The sequence below is a fragment of the Panicum virgatum genome, chromosome 5N, assembly GCF_016808335.1.
Source record: "Panicum virgatum strain AP13 chromosome 5N, P.virgatum_v5, whole genome shotgun sequence".
Taxonomy (NCBI): Eukaryota; Viridiplantae; Streptophyta; class Magnoliopsida; order Poales; family Poaceae; genus Panicum; species Panicum virgatum.
The window spans coordinates 60,040,573-60,058,484 of record NC_053149.1 but is presented as its reverse complement, the minus strand read 5'-3'; the positions used below and the strand labels follow the sequence as shown (position 1 = coordinate 60,058,484).

The following is a 17,912-nucleotide window of genomic DNA, read 5'->3' as shown; positions in this document are numbered from 1 at the left end:
TTAATAACATTGTATGCAATTTTATTACAAACATCTGACAATAAAAGACGGAACAAGCCTCCGCTTTCATAACCTTTTCCAACAAAAGTACCAAACTTAGACAAAATACATTTATTGGACTGAAAGACTAATTTGAAACCATCTCTACACAGTAGAGAGCCGCTGACTAAATTCTTCTTGATGGTGGGGACATGCTGCACGTTCTTCAGCTGCACGGTCTTCCCCGAAGTAAACTTCAGATTTACCGTACCAACACCAAGAACACGCGCATGTGATCCGTTCCCCATCAGCAAGGAGGAAGTCCCGCCGGTCTGGTAAGAAGAGAACAAAGAAGCATCAGCACAAACATGAATATTAGCACCAGTGTCAACCCACCACTCGGGTGAACCAAAGACTGAAAGAACAGTAGATAATAAATTACCGTACCCCGAAGTTTCTCCAGGCTCGCTAATAACCATGTTGGCGGAGTCGTTGCCTTTGCGGTTTGGACACTTTGCAGCAAAGTGATCCGTACTAGCGCACACATAGTAAGCTCCCGTCTTCTTCTTCTTCTTAAAAGTGGTTGTCTTCTTAGTCTTTGGTTGGTTCTGCGGTGGCTTTTTCTTGTTCTTGTGGGAGTTGTTCTTCTGAACAAGATTGGCACTTGAAGCACCAACAACTCCTTTCCCACGTATGTCATTTGCTCTCGCCTTCTCCTCAACATCAAGAGTCCCTATGAGTCCATCTATTGTGAACTCATGTCTCTTGTGTTTTAGAGAAGTAGCAAAGTCCCTCCAAGAAGGTGGCAGCTTAGAGATTATACCTCCGGCCACAAACTTATTGGGTAACACACATGGGGACTCTTTACTGCAATTTTTGAGATTTTTTGCCAGAGTATGTATTTCATGAGCCTGTTCCACTACAGAATGGTCTTCGACCATCCTGTACTCAAGGAACTGATCCATGATATACAACTCACTCCCGGCATCAGATACTCCATATTGAGCATCAAGAGCATCCCACAATGCTTTGCCAGTTGGCAGCCGGATATAAGAATCCACCAGGTTATCACCGAGAACACTAATGATCAAGCCTCGAAAGAGGATATCAGCCTCATCGAACGCACTCTCTTCCTCTGGAGAGAATTGTTCAGGCTTACCCTCTTTCACATGGATCACTCTCGATAGTGTTAACCACAGTATAAGCCGCTCTTACCAACGTTTGTAATTTGAACCATCAAAAGGTGGTGGTTTGATTGATGCAGCAAAGCTAGATACCGAAAGCCTATTAACACAATTAGTTTTTTGGATTGTTAGATATCTAGGCAATTTTCGGTATATTTTAATTCCAAATATTAATATCAATTTCATGATATAGATGAGTGATAATGTGTGTACAAGATATGTGCATGTGTTCATGTTATTCTCACTAATAAGTATGAACAAAGAATTAAACCAGAGTAGGTTTAGTAAGTACCCCAAGGCGGGACCAGTGCCGGAGGCACCGGTTGCGCCGTTACCAGCTGGAATAGACATGCTATTCGACTGGTCTTGCTCGAAGTAGCCGAACTATGTCGATGCAGGAAGATGTTCGCAGTGCAGTCCCACGAACGGTTACGCCGGGAAGTAGACGAAGTAGTCGTTCGCACGAGCGGTTACGCCGGGAAGTAGACGAAGGAGTCGTTCAGGGAGCGAGCAGTCGCGTCAAGACGCTCCCCAAAAACCTAATTGCCCGCGTCCCGTGCAGGACCTTCAGCGAGCAGAGGTTCCGGAGGCCCTGCTCTCGCTAGACCTGTGCGCGCAGTGCTAGCGGTGGGGAAGGCAGAAAGCAGCTGAGGGAGAAGGGAGAGGTCTCCTGAAGAGGAGTACCTGGATGAGTGCTTGAGATGAGTGAGGATGAGAGGAGAGGGTGCTGGTTTATATAGGCACTGCCTCAGGTTCAACGAACCTGGACGTCGTAAAGAGCCTTCAATGTCCGATCATTAGTGACGACATTAACTCTCTGTTTTAATACTCTTTACTGCAAAACATCCTTCTCAGCACATCACGTCGCACCTGCACCTGCACGTCACGTCCGGCCGCGCACGCGCACGCGCACCGCCGCGCCTCGCCTCGCCTCGACCACGGCCCGGCGAGGCGAGCGAGCGCGCGCGTGTGGTTCACCGTCCTCCTCTTACCGGCTTCACAAGTGGTGTACACGAAGTCCACCTTTTAAGTCGGTTGAGATCCTCCTCAATTCCCGATACGGAATTAAACATTGATTCCCTAGTATTAATAGTAGGCTTTAAATTCTTTTAATGCTTTAGAAGTAATGGGCCAAGCCCATTACTCCAACAGCGACCAGCTAAGTCGCCGTCTTCCGACGGCCACAGTGAGCCCCGCGCTCCTCGCAGGTGGCCGCAGCCAGCCCAGTCGCCGTCTCCGACAGCCACAGCTAGCCCCGGCGTCGATGGACAAGCTTGCGAGCTTGGTGGCGGCGCAAGCGCGAGTAGAAGGGAGGCGAGCGGATGCGATAACTCGGCTTCCACAAGCTTGGCTTAGTTAGAACGACCGATTTCTGCGTACTATCGGAGCCAGGCTTGGAGGCCTATTTTGCATAATAAGCTAAACCTGGCTAACTAGTCTATGCAGGCAACCAAACGGGCTCATCCTGCATTAGCTAAGTCTGGCCGGACCTTAGCCACCCATCCAAACGCACCCATAGGCGCCATCAGAGAGGATCTCGGCGTGTCACCGTGACACTGGTACCGGTGATAGGAGGCTTGAGGATAGTGTAACTTTACAGCATGAGCAAGCTGCTGTTACGTTGCCCATTTTCCGGAGAATGCTTGTGTGTTCCTTGTGCATAGTGAGAATCGTAATGAAATAATGTCTGCTTGTGCTATGGATAATGAGGTTTGAGTGAAAAACAAGGTCAATAATTCATATGGGTTTGCCTCAGTAGTATTCTAGACATGCTCATGGCCACTGGCCAGTCATTACTTTTTTTTTTGACAGTCCTGGCCAGTCATTACTGATAGCGGATATTGGGATGCTACGAAATTTCTCAGCAGTCGCGTAACAATATTGTCCCTAGTGAATTTCGCATTCATGTGTTGCCATTCTGAGCATCAATTGGATTACTCCCTAAACTCAAAATCAGAATGTAGCCTCTGATACGGTGATAGATGGAAGTTTGTAAGCGTAGCACGGCCCCTGCAAGTTTGTAAAGGCTAGTCCAGCAGGGCCGCCCATATTGCCAGCGTCAGCCCAAACTACTAGTCCTACATTTCTCATGCTTGCTGAGATACAGCTAAGAATAAAAACGGACGGAAAAATACGAAAATGGGATGAGAAGCAGGAAGGGATATATCCCGCCCGTATTTAGCCAGGATAATCCCTTATTAGTCCCGTATTTATAAAATACTGGGAAAAAATAATAAACACACCATATATCCTCTCAAATTCCTCAAAATCAATAAATGTATTTTATCGTTTAATCGTAGGAAACAAGAAATATTGATCATATTTTTGAAAAATAGCTTGTGTCAAAAATAGCTTGTGTAAAAGAGTGTCTAGTGTTATATTTGTGCAAAGTGGATGGTGATTAAATAATAATACATCCCGGTAGATTTTTCGGTTCCCACCCGTTTCCGTAACCGTTATATCCAGTTTCCACTTCCGTACCCGGCTATTCCGCTCCCGCTCCCGTTTTCCGTCATAAAAAACGGAAACAGAAATGGTTGAGGGGTTTTCCGCCCGTTCCCGTCCGTTTTCATCCCTAGATACAGCTACAACAAAAAGGGCGAAACCAACAGGTTTTTATTCCCCGAAAAGCCTAGCATCTCCCAATTTGCATTAGCTTTCCACAATCCCTTCAAATGCCTGGGGAAACATTATCGCTACAGCTGTATTAGCATATTTCACATTTATATAAAAGTGTGTCCAGAACAAAGATCCATATGCTCGGAATAGCTGATCAAATATTGTCGCAGTCCACACACCAAAATAACAATGTCTTCAGCACAGGAACATTCTGAAAAAAGAAATGTTGAACAACTAAACTGAATTCATCAAAGAACTGGTTAATTTTGAGAGAAACGAAAAGAGGGAAAGGAAACATGTTCAGACACACTTGGGTAGAAGAACCAAAGCACTAGCAAACAACCAAATATATAAAACTAAGTTTCAGAGAAAAAAACCAAGTTTGCGTCACAAAATTCAAATTGGTCAAGCCCAGTATGGCCTGATCAACAAACTATAAAGTTAACCCAAATCTAGCTAAAGTAACAAAGACAAGCATACACATCTGATTTTGAAACAAGAGCTATGAGGGAATGACAACTGCCTAATCTGATATGAGCTGGTGCAATTAAAAGCCTAACCAAGTTTTCTTCATGAAGATTTCAAACACAAAAATCCTGAAAATCATTTAACCCAGTTGATTTGGTTCAAGTTTCATTGATGTTCCATGAATGATAATAAGATAGAAATCATTCTAAAGAAAAGAAAAAAAGGAGAAAGATCAGATGATGACACCATTATGAACCCATCTTCTACTTGACGAAACAATAGTATAAGGAACCCTGTTATTATTTTGCTACAATCAAAAGCAGATGCACAGATCTGCTTGCTTGAGATTTGGATAGATAACTCAGATGACAGGGTTGAGATAGTTTGGCCTTAAAAGGTCAAAAGACATACTCCCTCCAATCACAAATAAGAGATGTTTTGGGTCGTCTTAAGTAAAAGATGATATGAGTAAATTTGTCCCAAAATGAATTCCAGAAAAGCATGCTTTTGCTATGTTTGATAAATATTTTGCAAAGAAAATAATGAGTCAAAGTTGTATTTTGGATACGCCGTTGATAGCCCAAACATCACTTGTTTCTAACTAGGAGTAACTATTAAATGCTGAAAAACTTAAAACATACCAAATCACTTTACAATACAATATTTTAATGGAAAACATATTCATAAGAGAAAGGTCCAACTATCTGTTGATTTTATCTACCCTAGAGAAAAGCCTGTGTTCTTAAAGAAACTATAGCAGCTACTAAAGAGTTAGCTTGAGACAGTTATGCCCTCGAAAATTTAATACTTGAGGTTAAAGTTGACCTACAAAACCTGAAAAATTATCTCAGCAGTTTGCAAAGCTACCAGCTTACTAGCTAAGAACGAGATCCTTGCAGAATAGCGCACCAAATTTTAGTTTCCTATTCGTTAATCTGATGCCTTCTAGGAGATAAGATTCACCTTATAAAATCGACCGCACTAGCTTGTGCATTTAGAAATTTCAAAGTTAGTTAAGAAAATTACACTTGAACAACACTAAATTTCTCATTATGACCAACTCTGATAGTCTACAATAGGCGTGATAGTGTATGACAAAACATTTTCAGTTTAGTCTTCCAGCTTTCATCACAAATGAAGTCCTCCAACCTCCTTCACGCACTCTAAATGATACAAGATTATATAAACCACATGATTTTTAACTAAAATTTATATGTATCATGAGTCGTGGCCAAAGCAATATAGCAGTTACATCATGGAAGCAATCACAAACATTTATCTGTTTATCTTTGGGCATTAAAAGTTTGAAACACCAAATGGAATGGACAATAGAGCACTCAGGCTAAGACCAAGAGATACAGATAGTGTCATGATGCAGTTCACTATTATTTCTATCCACGTTATAAAAGGAAAAAAATGTACAAGAGCCCTACAGAAAGATATGAATTTTGCATTATTTGAAGTGAAATTTATATCACAAATTCCCAGAAATAAGAGAACGTATCACAATTCATTGTCAGCATTTCATATCATATAATGGATGAGGAGAATAACATCCATGTGCATCGGCAGATTAAAAAGACAAGTAAGATATCCATACCATCAGCATTACATTTGGAAGTACCAAAACAAGAAAAGTAAACTCTCCATCTAACTTCATTTTGTCATGTATCCCAACAGCAAAAAATAATACCTGAGAGACCATAGATATCTTACTCTATTGAGGCAATGCCTCCTCCACCTCCTTCCACCCATCAGTTCTATCTGGGAACTTCTCCTTCATCTTCTCAATGATCCCCTTTGCCTCATCAATCTTTGAGCTCCCAGCAAGCCCATTCACAAGCATCTTCATGGTCGAGAAGCATGGAACCAAATTCTTAGGTGCTATCTCATTGTATACACCAAGCGCAGTATCAAAATCGCCACCCTTACATAGGTAATGAATGAACATATAATATAAGCTGCAATCCCCAACAAACCCCTTCATTCCCATCTCCTTGTACAGCCGCTTTGCTTCTTCCAAATCCCCCTCCTTACAGAATCCATAAATCAAATGGCTGTAAGTAACCCAGCTTGGCTTTGTACCCTTCTTCACCATCTCATTCAATAATGCCTTCGCCTCACCACTCCGACCGAGTTTGCACAGACTCTGCACCCTTACATTGTACACTTGAAGTGTCTCGCCACACCCATGCTTCTTCATGAGCTCTATCACCTTCCCAACGTCATCGAACCGCTCCTCCTTGTAGAAACCAGCGAGCGCATTGGTAAACGTTGTGGTGTTTGGCTTCACGCCCTTCTTGCACATTTCATCAAACACCGAATAGAAGGACCTTATGGTGCCGGACTCGGCGAAGGATTTGATGATGGTATTGAAGGTCTCGGTGTTGGGCTTCACTCCATGAGCGTCCGGGAATGTCTGGAAGATGCGGGCAGCCTCCGTGTGGTTCCCGGAGATGATGCACGCGAGGATGAGGGCGTTGAGGGAGCGTGTGGAGGGGGAGGACTGGAAAGTGGAGATGGCATCCGGGAGTAGGCCGGCCTGGCCGAAGAGCACGATGGCGTGGGGCGCGTGGCGCGGTGTGAGGACGGTGGAGGCGAGGTCGCGGAGGGTGTCTGGGGCGGAGGAGAGCTTCGATGTGGCGAGCGACAGCGCGACGCGGTCGATGTGGACCTCCGGGGAGAGCGCGGCGGCGCGGCAGATGGAGAGGATCTGGTCGGGGGGGGGCGGCGGGGAGGACTTGAGGAGAGAGATGGCGAGGCGGGTCTTCTGCACCGAGGTGAGGGGGGTGCTCGGGGAGGACGGGTTGAGGATAGAGCCCGGGGTGGGGGGCGGGGCAGCGGCGGCGGCCGTGGAGAGGCGGCGGCGCAGGAGGTGGCGAACGGCGGCGGCCATGGCGGCGTTGGGTTTAGGGTTTAGAATTGGGGAGAGTGATCAAACACTTCTGCGAGTAGGGATGAAAGTGGTAATTTGAACTGTTAGAATAAATTTAATATTTTAAAATAGATATGTATAAAATTTGATGGTGATCATTTCTTATATTATCAAGCATATTATTACAAATAAGAATAAATTTTTGCATAAATTATTTTATGCATTATTTGCTCCCTACAACAAAAAAAGTGAAAAAAATACCGAATTTGTTTCCGAATCCATACCGAATTTTATATCTATCATTTGAGAAAATATAGGATGAATTTAAGGTTTACCTTTTATGAATCTTTACAAGCTCAATGCTCAAAACAAGAATACAAATTTGTATACAAGATTCTATATCCTATTTATTCGCAATCAAAGAAAAACGACCAAAAAACTGATTACCGAATAATTACCGTTTCCGACCGTTTTCATCCCTATCTGCGAGTGAAATCTCTTTTGATTTTCTCATTTGCATACGGGCCCATTAGTCAGTGCCAGTTCAAATGACCCTAGTGCCCCTCCTTTTTTTTTTGAAGTGCCCCCTCCTCCCTGGCTCTAGGAAGAAAAAAATTTTAAATAAGAAAATATATTAAGCATATTAAATAGAGGAGTAAAGTCCATTACCAGTCCCTAAAATTGTGTCGATGTGTCATCCGGATCCCTAAACTCACAAATCGACCGTTCAGGTCCTCAAACTTATCTATTTGTGTCATCTCAGTCCATAAACTTGTTCCACTGTGTCATCCCGGTCCCTCGTCCTCAAATTTGTTCAATCATGTCATTTCGATCCCTAAACTTGATTTTGAGTCTCATATGGGTCAAAACAAAGACGATCTAAAATCTATATATCAAAAAGTAATTCATAACTTTTTCATATGAACTTGAATGAAGATAAACTTTATATCAAAATTGTAGCCCTCGACGTAATCTATAATTTTGTAGTTACAATATTTTTGAATTAAAATTGTTTAGGGTCTCAAAATATTGTTGTAAGTTTATAGATTTTGAAATTTAAAAAATTAAATTAAATTTTGGGACTCTAAACAATTTTAATTCAAAAACTTTTCAACTGCAAAGTTGTAGATCGCATCGAGAGATATAATTATGATATAAAATTTGTCTTCATTCGAGTTCATATGAAAAAGTTATAAATTATTTTTCGATATAGAGATTTTAGATCGTCCGGTTTGGACTTAGATGAGACTCAAAACTAAATTTAGGGACTGGGATGATACGACTGGACAAGTTTGGCGATCTAAACAGATGGTTTATAAGTTTAGGGACCGAAATGATACAGCCAAACAAATTTGAGGAGCTAAACGATCAATTTACGAATTTAGAGACCGGGATATGCAGTCGAACAAGTATAGAGACCGGTGACACACTTTACTCTATTTAGAGGGTGGAGGGACTTCTACGATACCTCGTGCTATCATGCACTGGCCGCACGAGCGATGAATAGATTTCCGGACTGATCTATAGCAAAAATACAGCACGATGCGGCGGTAAGTTTCGGAGGCGGCCGTTCAGCAGCAAGCTGTCGTGCCCGGCGGCGATTGTCCGTATTGTTTTGCTTAAACTTTTGAAATGCCAGCAGAAGAAGATGGAGGCATCAGAACCTTGGGCCTTGGCTGCTTGGCTTAAAACATGGAGTCGCAATTCAGAATGGCAGTGACCTTCTTCTGGTCCATACAGGAAAGAGGAAATTGACCTATTGACAGCAGAGGTAGAGGCCTAGAGGGGAGCAGATTTCGCATGATTTGAGTTGCCTGGTCTATCACCCTTACCATTCAGCTAGGTTGGTGACATGCATCCACAGAAGAAGAGGGCAGCATATTTCGCATGATATTTGAATTTCCTGGTCTATCGCCACTTCATTCAGGTAGCTTTGTTTGTTCTATGATGGTAAACATGTAGCATTAGTTCAAGTGCTGAACCTATTATTCTCCTACTAAATCAGAGACTCATTTGTGAGCTAGGTAAACTTAGTTTACCCCTGACCAAATGAGCATGCGCAGTAAAGAAACAAGTGTCGCCAGAAATTCGCTTGAATTACATTAAGCTGCTTAAATGTAAGATGTTTTTTAGTGAGCGGTCATGAATTGACTTCACCAAGATTCGGTGGGAATTTGGGATTGGGGAGTCATACTACGAAGATCTTGCACATGGTGCATAGACGTACTAAAAATCGATCCTATAATAGTCGTATGAAGCTTCTTGCGTCTATGTGTTCGTCCATATCCATTTGTCTACTCGTTTATCATTCGACCTTATTAATCTTGTACTATTTTAAACAGTTTCGGTCAGTGATGCCATAGTACAGCGTGTCAAGGGTTGTGCCTTTGAGCTGCAATCATGGACTTTGAAGAAATGAGTAAGTTCTACTCAATATGCCCAAATCGGTCTACGATAGCTGTTCTTCAACTTTAACAATTACATTTTATATCTTCTCGAAAATTTCAACAGTTATAGAAGATTGAATATTTCTCGAGAACATGTAAAATACTTTCATATATTTGCATTAGTATGAAGAAACTCGGAAAAGATGGTTCAGTTACAACTTACAATATACACTCTTCCCTCAACGAGCACCAACCAAACTTGATAAGTTGCCTAACTACAACAGGGGTGGCGACAAAAATAAAAAGTATTTCATTTCCACCATGAAATGCGGTGTGTGATAGAAATTTAGTGTTGGTATTTGGTACTTTGGTAGTGATACAAAGTAAGCTTGATGGTGTTAGTACCTGGGCTTAGCAGTTTGCTGTTTGAAGTTTAAGAACTGCTGCTATGTTACCTTCCAATGTATTTTTTTAAAAAAAAAAGGCTTATTCCCGTTTCATCAAAAAAAAAAGCAGAATTTGACACTCTTCTGAACAACATGCATTCAGATTCCTTCCAGCCACTTCACGGGGCATGGCTGCACCACAAGCTTACGCAGCACACTAGTTAAAATAACTATATTTGAGTCAAAATTGAGCATCGAAACTAGCACCCCATGCCTACCAAATCTTCAAAGTAAACGTGCACACCAACCAGAACCAAATCACGGAACAGCTAACAACATCTAGTAGCTGATCATGCGCACGTCTTCCTCTCACACGTCTGCTACACCTCGCTCCTCGACGGCGTCGCTCGCCGACGCTGTGACGTGCCGCGGAGTACAGCCTGCACCGGCGCGAGAGCTTTGAGCTTATATATATATAGCATCGTCTCCCTAGCTGCCAATCCATATCGCACTACGAGAGCCTAGTAGGTAAACGGCCATCGGCCATGGCCTCGCTGTCCCAGTTGATCGCTAAGCCTGTCACCTTCTCTCCACGCTCTCCGAGAACGAGCTCCGGCCTTCGGCCTCGCCGCGCCACCGTCCAGCGCGTCTGGTGTGCATCGTCGAGACGCGAACGCTCGGAACCAGACGCCCCAAAGCACGACCGCCGCGATGTCCTCCTCGGCCTCGGCGCGCTCGGCGCCAGCGCCAGCGCCACCCTGATGTCCGCGCGCCGTGCCGGCGCCGACCCTGTCGCGACGCCGGACATCTCCACCTGCGGCCCGGCGGACCTCCCGCCGGGCGCCAACGTGCTGACGTGCTGCCAGCCGCCGTCCAACGCTCTGCCGGTGGACTTCGCCCTGCCCGGCGCCGCCGCGTCCTCGCCGCTCCGCACGCGCACTCGGTCACCGCGGACTACGTCGCCAAGTTCAGCGCCGGGATCGCGGCCATGAAGGCGCTCCCCGCCGACGACCCGCGCAGCTTCGCGGCGCAGGCGAGCGTGCACTGCGCCTACTGCGACGGGTCGTACAGCCCCGAGGGTTTCCCCGGGGCGGAGCTCCAGGTGCACAACTCGTGGCTCTTCTTCCCCTTCCACAGGTGCTACCTCTACTTCTTCGAGCGCATCCTGGGCAGCCTCATCGGCGACCCCAGCTTCGCCATTCCGTTCTGGAACTGGGACGCGCCGGACGGGATGCGCATGCCGGCCATGTACGCCGACCCGTCCTCGCAGCTGTTCGATCCGCGGCGTGACGGCCGGCACGCGCCGCCGAAGCTGATCGATCTCGACTACAACGGGAGGGAGCCGCGGCTCACTGACAACCAGCAGATCGATCACAACCTTCGGGTCATGTACCGTCAGGTAGGTGCACGTGTGGTTTCAAACTGACAAAAAAAATGGATGGCCTCGCCGGCATCTCGTCAAAGCCGATCAGATTTGCTGACGTGCATGGCACAATGGATCGATGGCCAGATGGTATCGCTGAGCCCGACGCCGTCGCTCTTCTTCGGCAGCGCGTACCGCGCCGGCGACGAGCCGAACCAGGGGCCGGGGCCGGTGGAGAACATCCCGCACGGCCCGGTGCACATCTGGTGCGGCGACCCGAGCCAGCCGGGGCGCGAGGACATGGGTAACTTCTACTCGGCCGGGAACGACCCGCTCTTCTACGCGCACCACGCCAACATCGACCGCATGTGGTCCGTCTCGAAGGGCCTCGACGCGCGGCGCCACACCGACCTCGACGACCCGGACTGGCTCGACGCCTCCTTCCTCTTCTACGACGAAGACCCCAAGCTCGTGCGCATCCGCGTGCGCGACGTGCTCGACACCGGCGCGCTGCGGTACCGGTACCAGGACGTGCCGCTGCCGTGGACGGCGGCCAGGCCGACCGTGACGGCGGCGGCGGCGACGCGGAGGGCGGACTCGCTCCTGACGCCCGCGGCGCAGGCCGCCGCCGGCGCCAAGAAGGCGGGCAAGTTCCCGATCACGCTGGACGAGGCGGCGAGCGTGGCGGTGAGGAGGCCCGTCGCGCCAAGGAGGAGCGAGGCGGAGAAGGCGTCAAGGGAGGAGGTGCTCGTCATCGACGGCATCGAGGTGGGCAGGGACGTGGCCGCCAAGTTCGACGTGTTCGTTAACGCCGAGGACCACGCCGCGGTGGGCTCCGGCGGGCGGGAGCTGGCGGGGAGCTTCGTGAACGTGCCGCACCGACACGGGCACGGTAAGAAGGGGGGAGGGATCAAGACCACGCTGCGGCTCGCGCTGAACGAGCAGCTCGAGGACCTCAAGGCCGAGGACGACGAGAGCGTGGAGGTGACCCTCGTGCCGCGGCAAGGCAAGGGCAAGGTGAAGGTGGGAGGCGTCAGGATTGAGCTCATGCATTGATGATCGGTTTCCTGCTTCCCTCGCTCCAGCTTTTGACAACAAAATGCCTGGAAATTTCATTTCAGATGCAAAATAATAGTCAGTTTTTTCCTCCGAATGATTTCAATAAGCAGAGTTGCAGGAGGCATTTGCTTGCGACTTGTGAATTGTGATGCGTCTGCCTTTTCTTTGGCATTCCTGAGTTTGTACGAACTGTGCAAGTGTGCTAGTTCGAATAGTTCAGCATGCAATGCAAGGTAGACATAAAAGTTGAAATAGTCAACTAACAGTGTACTTTCCGACAGTATAGTGGCGTGGGCAGTTGGCAACTGATATTCATCCATAGTTGGAGATTTGGATACTGAAAAAACAAGAGTTCCTTGCCTCCGGGAAGTAGAGTAGTTCAGATCACTGAAATCAATCGGCGATCCTCTGCTGCTGTGTCGCAAAGCTACTGACTACTGAACCATGAATCCATGGGCAGAATTAGAACTACGACAACATCGCACCATAAGTCATCGTTGCGTCATGCATGAGTGAGTGATTTTTGTGTCAGACAGAGTGACTGTTGTTAGCTCAACTTGATGCTGCATTGCTGCTGAAAACCAGCATCAGTCAAGATTACTCCTTGAATGACGTTACATCCTGCCTACGTGGTGTACGTTACAAAAGAAGATTGGAGAGAGCAGACCGGTCGCTCTGCAACCGCAACCCTCCCTTCCCCGTTACTCAGTCCCCTCCCCTATACGGTCACCTCTGGATCATCTCGTCGCCTGCCCTTGTCTCAGACGAGACCACGGCTGCCAGAGGAGGGCTGCAGCTCACCTCCTTGGGTCTACTCTCTCCTGCACCCTTGTGCTCGACGGCGTCCGTGCCCTCCGGAGGATAGTATGTCTGGTCGGCGAGGAACGAGAGCGCCGCGACCACGTCACTGATCCCCGGCCGGCTGGCCGCGTCCTCCTGCAAGCACAAGGACGCGACGGCGAGCGCTTGGTACAGACCCTTCACGGGGTACCTCCTGCCCAGCAACGGATCAGCCAGCCTCATGAACCTCTTCTTGTCCCTCAACATAGGCCACGCCTGCACGTTCACAAAAGGAAAACGTCGATCCGCCGGGCTCGATGGATCAGTAGCTGCGAGGCGTTTCTGGCATGGCCAGCTAGTTTTGTGGAAGGCGGAGAATGAAACTGACCCAGTGGACGAGGACCTGCTCCTCGGACGGCCTGTCGACGTCGATGGCGCGGCGGCCGGTGATGAGCTCGAGCAGCACGACGCCGAAGCTGTAGATGTCGGACATCTTGGTGAGCTTGCCGGTCATGGCGTACTCGGGGGCGCAGTAGCCGTACGTGCCCATGACCCGGGTGCTGACGTGGCTCTGGTCGCCCATGGGCCCCAGCTTGGCGAGCCCGAAGTCGGAGAGCTTGGCGTTGAAGTCCCTGTCCAGGAGGATGTTGGACGCCTTGAGGTCGCGATAGATCACCGGCGGGTTGGCCACCTCGTGCAGGTACTCGATGCCCTTGGCCGCGCCCACCGCGATCTGCATCCGCGTGTGCCACGGCAGAGGCTTCCAGTTCGGGGGCAGGTCCAGGAGATGGTCCTCCAGCGACCCCTTGGGCATGTACTCGTAGACCAGGATCCGCTGGTTGGAGTCGGTGCAGTAGCCCAGCAGCTTGACGAGGTTGGGGTGGTGCAGGAGGCTCAGCATCAGCACCTCCACCAGGAACTCGCGGTTGCCCTGGAACCCGTCCCTGTCCAGCTGCTTCACGGCGATGACCTCCTTGGTGTCCGCGAGCCGGCCTTTGTACACCCGGCCGAAGCCGCCTTCTCCGAGCAGGTTCTTCTCGCTGAACCCGTCGGTCGCGGCGCTCAGCTGTTTGAACTTCAACGCCCGGCTCGGCATGTTCTGGTTCCCTCCCCGTAGGGTCTCCTCCGCCGTCGCATTCCCGTTCTTGGAAACGTCTGCAGCACACAGCACCGGCATGCATCGTGTCGTCCCTGCGTGAGGCTGACAACCTGAAAAAAGCAGATCGAGAGCATCGATCGTCATACCCGGCTTGACCGAAACGTTGTTCACGAGATCCGCCATGTCGCCGCCCTCCTTCTTCGCCTTCTTCTTCTTCTTCTTCCTCCAGAACCTCCGCTTCCTCCACCTCTTCTTCTTGCTATCCGGTGAGGAAGGCGGCGACGGCGCCGGCGCGGACGTCGACGCCTCTTCCTTGCCGCGGACACCACGCGCAGCGTCGGACGGCGCGCCGCAGCACGCGCCCGCGCTGCGGAGGAGCTTCTTGCCGTTGCTGCATCTTTTCGCCGCCGACGAGAGCATTCCCATTGCGGGATCGACGCGAGAGGGTGGGGGCACCCTCGGGTCGATCCGCGCGGGGAGGGCGGCCGGATTTCTTGGGGATACTTCTACACCGACGAGGTCCGGAACCTGTGGACGGGAATCGTGCAGCTTCGTTCCTTTCCTGGAGGTGAGGTTGGAAGACACGAGCCAAATTTGGCCAATTCTCTTCGTTGTCCGTTCCGGTGAGAACTGTCACCTAAATTTCGCACCTAAATTCCATATAAAGTTACATGCAAGATGCAAAAACATATAAAGTATAAACCACTTTATATGTACCAACGTACTTCATCCGTCCTAAAAAAAACAAATCACTTTAGTATTCAAAATTTGTCCTAAAAAACAAGTTATCTTACCCAATTTAGAATGTGCATGAAAAAATTAATTAGTGACATATTTTACTATTATTAATTGGAGGCTTCTTTGGAGCCTCCACATGAAACCACCTAGGATCCTTGGTGGACACTCTAAAAAAAAGAAAAATCCTATAAATTCTCACAAAAATCAGAAACATACAACCATCAATCCAACAACTCTAATTATAATAATCATCGGATCTGTTGTCATTTCTAATGAATTACCCACCTCTGTCATTATGAAAATAGACTAAAGTAACCCCCTAAACATGTATCTAAATTACTCGTCTCTGACATTATAAAAAAAAATCTAAAGTAACATTTGTGTAAATTACCCACCTATGCCATCATAAAAATAATACAAATACCCCCCTAAATTTGCTCATAAATTATCCAATTATGTCATTATTATTACAAGTTAAATTACTCCTAAATCTAAATTATATAATTATAATAAAATATTAAAATGCACCGATATGAAATTCTAAATTACTATTTCTATTATTATTAATATATTATTGTTTATATAAAAATACTACCCACGATATATGTCACCATATATTCATGTATGATGGAAGAGATAAAAATACCAATTCACAAATAAATAGTTCAACTAAATATATACTCCCTCCGTACCTATAAAACTTGACGTTTTGGACAAGATTTAGGTCAAACATTGGGAATATAAATCATCAATAATTTTTAAGTTGTTGAGTTTGCAAATGTGAAAATTATATGAATAGATTTGTCTTGAAAAATACTTTCATAAAAATATATATATACCACTTTTTCATAAATACTTTTATAATAACAAGTGGTCAAAGTTGTGTTTTGGAGACCGTGTCGTTGTCCTAAACGTCAAGTTTTATGGGTACGGAGGGAGTATCAAATACATATGGATGTGTGATGCAAAATAAAATTGATTGAAATTAGATAATGATAAATATATATTTTAGAGTATGTGTTAGAATATTTAATAGATGAAAAAGGACTAGATAACTATAATTATTGATCTTATTTTTATATTAATTTTAATTAGCCCGTGCGGGAGCACGGGTTGATAGACTAGTATGGATAATGCACAGTTCATAGGAGCTTACAGTCTATTCAGCGGGGACTCTATCTGGAAGGCAGAAATAGAGGGAAAGCACAATTTTTTCGCCTGGCTACTTGTGCAAAGTAAGATACTAACAACGGACAAGCTTTTGGCCCGGCAATGGCCCAGCAACCCAATTTGTTCCTTGTGCAACCAGGAGCAAGAAACAGCCTCGCACCTCATACTGCACTGTAAGTTCGCCCAGCAGGTGTGGAGTTCAATGGCAAGCTGGGCACAGAACTTGGTTCACACGCAGATACTGGATTGGTGGGAGGGGGAATTTTTTTTTGGCGACCGTGCCTGAGCACATTTTTCATTAAGAAGAATGAAGGTTTTAATTATAGAGAAGAGTGATCTCGGTAAAGATCACTCGAGCCATTGAGAAAAAATGGAAAAAAAATACATCATGAACGTGTTGCGATCTGTAGCTAAGTCATCAACCAAGGGAGGGCTATGCAAAAACTCCGGAAACAGCAAGAAGAACTTGCAAAGCTGCCCAAAAAGATAAGAAAACTGAAGGCTGCAATGATGATTTACACTTCTTGGAACATTTGGAAAGAGAGGAATCGCCGGGTTTTCAACCAACAGATCGGATCACCGGTCATGGTCTTGCAAGAGATCAAGCGGGAAATCAATGACAGGAAGTTGGTCTGCGGTGGCCCTGAGCTCTCGTTTGTTTCTAATGTTTAGTTATTGTATGGTTCTTTTAGAGTTTGAGTACCACCTTATTTATGTAATATCACTATTGTAAGAATTTAGACTTTCTTCTCATCTCTTAAATGATATGGCAGTGCTCCTGCAGGTTATTCAAAAGAAAATATATATGGATAATAAATAAGGACAAATATAATTATTTTATCTTCTTGTTAATTTGTCTTAGATTTTCTAGGGTGACTTTTTTTTGGGACCGAGGGATGCCCAACAAAAAACATCAGGTTTGCTCAATACTACTTTTTTTCTAGGGTGTCTTAGATTTCTTACTTCTGAGCACCTCCTCCTTTTCGGTTATTGCCAATCACACATATCCCAACGAACCTGTATTCAACTTACTTCATGCATCGACAAGCACCATGCATCTGCGGTTGGATCCTCTCTGATGTCTGTTTCTAGCTCCTCCAATATTGGCTCCAACCAATTCAATTGCTCCAAATATGTGGGTGGTGTCAGCAAAAATAAAATGTGATTGGGTGTTAAGAGATCATCCTCCATTAATAAGGGTATGTTTAGTTGGTAAAAAAGTTTGGGTCTTGGTATTGTAGCATATTTCGCTGTTATTTGACAAATAATATCCAATTATGGACTAATTAGGCTTAAAATATTAAACTCGTGCTAATCAGTTAGACTATGTAGTTAGTTATTTTTTCAACTATATTTAATACTCCATGTATGTGTCCGAAAATTCGATGTGACGGGAACTGAGCAAAATTTTTTGGGAACTGGCAAGTTTTACTATCTGCCATTTTGAAAAGCATATACAATTTCTTAGTTTCCACATGTGCCACAAAACTGCCACTATATTAATTAAAATTGTTGTTGTTTTATGTTAGCAACTATTGAGCCATCTTATTTGATTTTCTTTTTACTCTAGCCATCTACCAGCAACACCCTAAAAATTGTGAACTAAGTATCTAACTAGTCAAAATAGCATATGGTGGTATGATGAGTTGCTACTGCTATTGTAATGGTGATGCTTTAACATAAGAATATCCAAAAGCGACGGCATAATTAGAGGTCACTGAAAAAATCTTCACTTTTACTACAAACTATACATACATATTAGTCTACAAATACATTATAATGCTCATACACAATATATTACAAAC

The 17,912-nt window shown here is 46.0% G+C and overlaps 3 protein-coding genes across 5 annotated transcripts; 1 reads left to right on the top strand and 2 right to left on the bottom strand.

Moving 5' to 3' along the window:
- Positions 1-3,756: 3,756 nt before the first annotated feature.
- On the bottom strand, positions 3,757-7,161 carry LOC120675570 (pentatricopeptide repeat-containing protein At1g61870, mitochondrial-like). Of its 2 annotated transcripts, none has more exons than XM_039956766.1 (2): positions 5,944-7,161; positions 3,757-3,993 (listed from the first exon to the last, which is right to left on the bottom strand). In XM_039956766.1, exon 1 carries the CDS (start codon positions 7,144-7,146, stop codon positions 5,968-5,970), a length of 1,179 nt encoding a protein of 392 aa, XP_039812700.1. In that variant the 5' UTR covers positions 7,147-7,161; the 3' UTR covers positions 3,757-3,993; positions 5,944-5,967. The 2 variants fall into 2 exon arrangements, with proteins under 2 accessions (XP_039812700.1, XP_039812702.1); XM_039956768.1 differs by having other exon boundaries at positions 5,967-7,161.
- A 3,282-nt stretch (positions 7,162-10,443) lies between these two features.
- Positions 10,444-12,317, top strand: LOC120675013 (polyphenol oxidase, chloroplastic-like). The gene is given in 3 exon segments (XM_039956103.1): positions 10,444-10,828; positions 10,831-11,297; positions 11,409-12,317. Coding segments are annotated over 3 exon segments (1,761 nt in total).
- Positions 12,318-12,862: 545 nt separating this feature from the next.
- Positions 12,863-14,774, bottom strand: LOC120676391 (probable serine/threonine-protein kinase PBL23). 2 transcript variants are annotated; one of them, XM_039957654.1, is made up of 3 exons: positions 14,346-14,772; positions 13,489-14,255; positions 12,863-13,376 (listed from the first exon to the last, which is right to left on the bottom strand). In XM_039957654.1, the coding sequence occupies exons 1-3, from the start codon at positions 14,623-14,625 to the stop codon at positions 13,047-13,049; spliced, it is 1,377 nt and encodes a 458-aa protein (XP_039813588.1). In that variant the 5' UTR covers positions 14,626-14,772; the 3' UTR covers positions 12,863-13,046. The 2 variants fall into 2 exon arrangements, with proteins under 2 accessions (XP_039813588.1, XP_039813587.1); XM_039957653.1 differs by having other exon boundaries at positions 13,489-14,774.
- Positions 14,775-17,912: the final 3,138 nt, after the last annotated feature.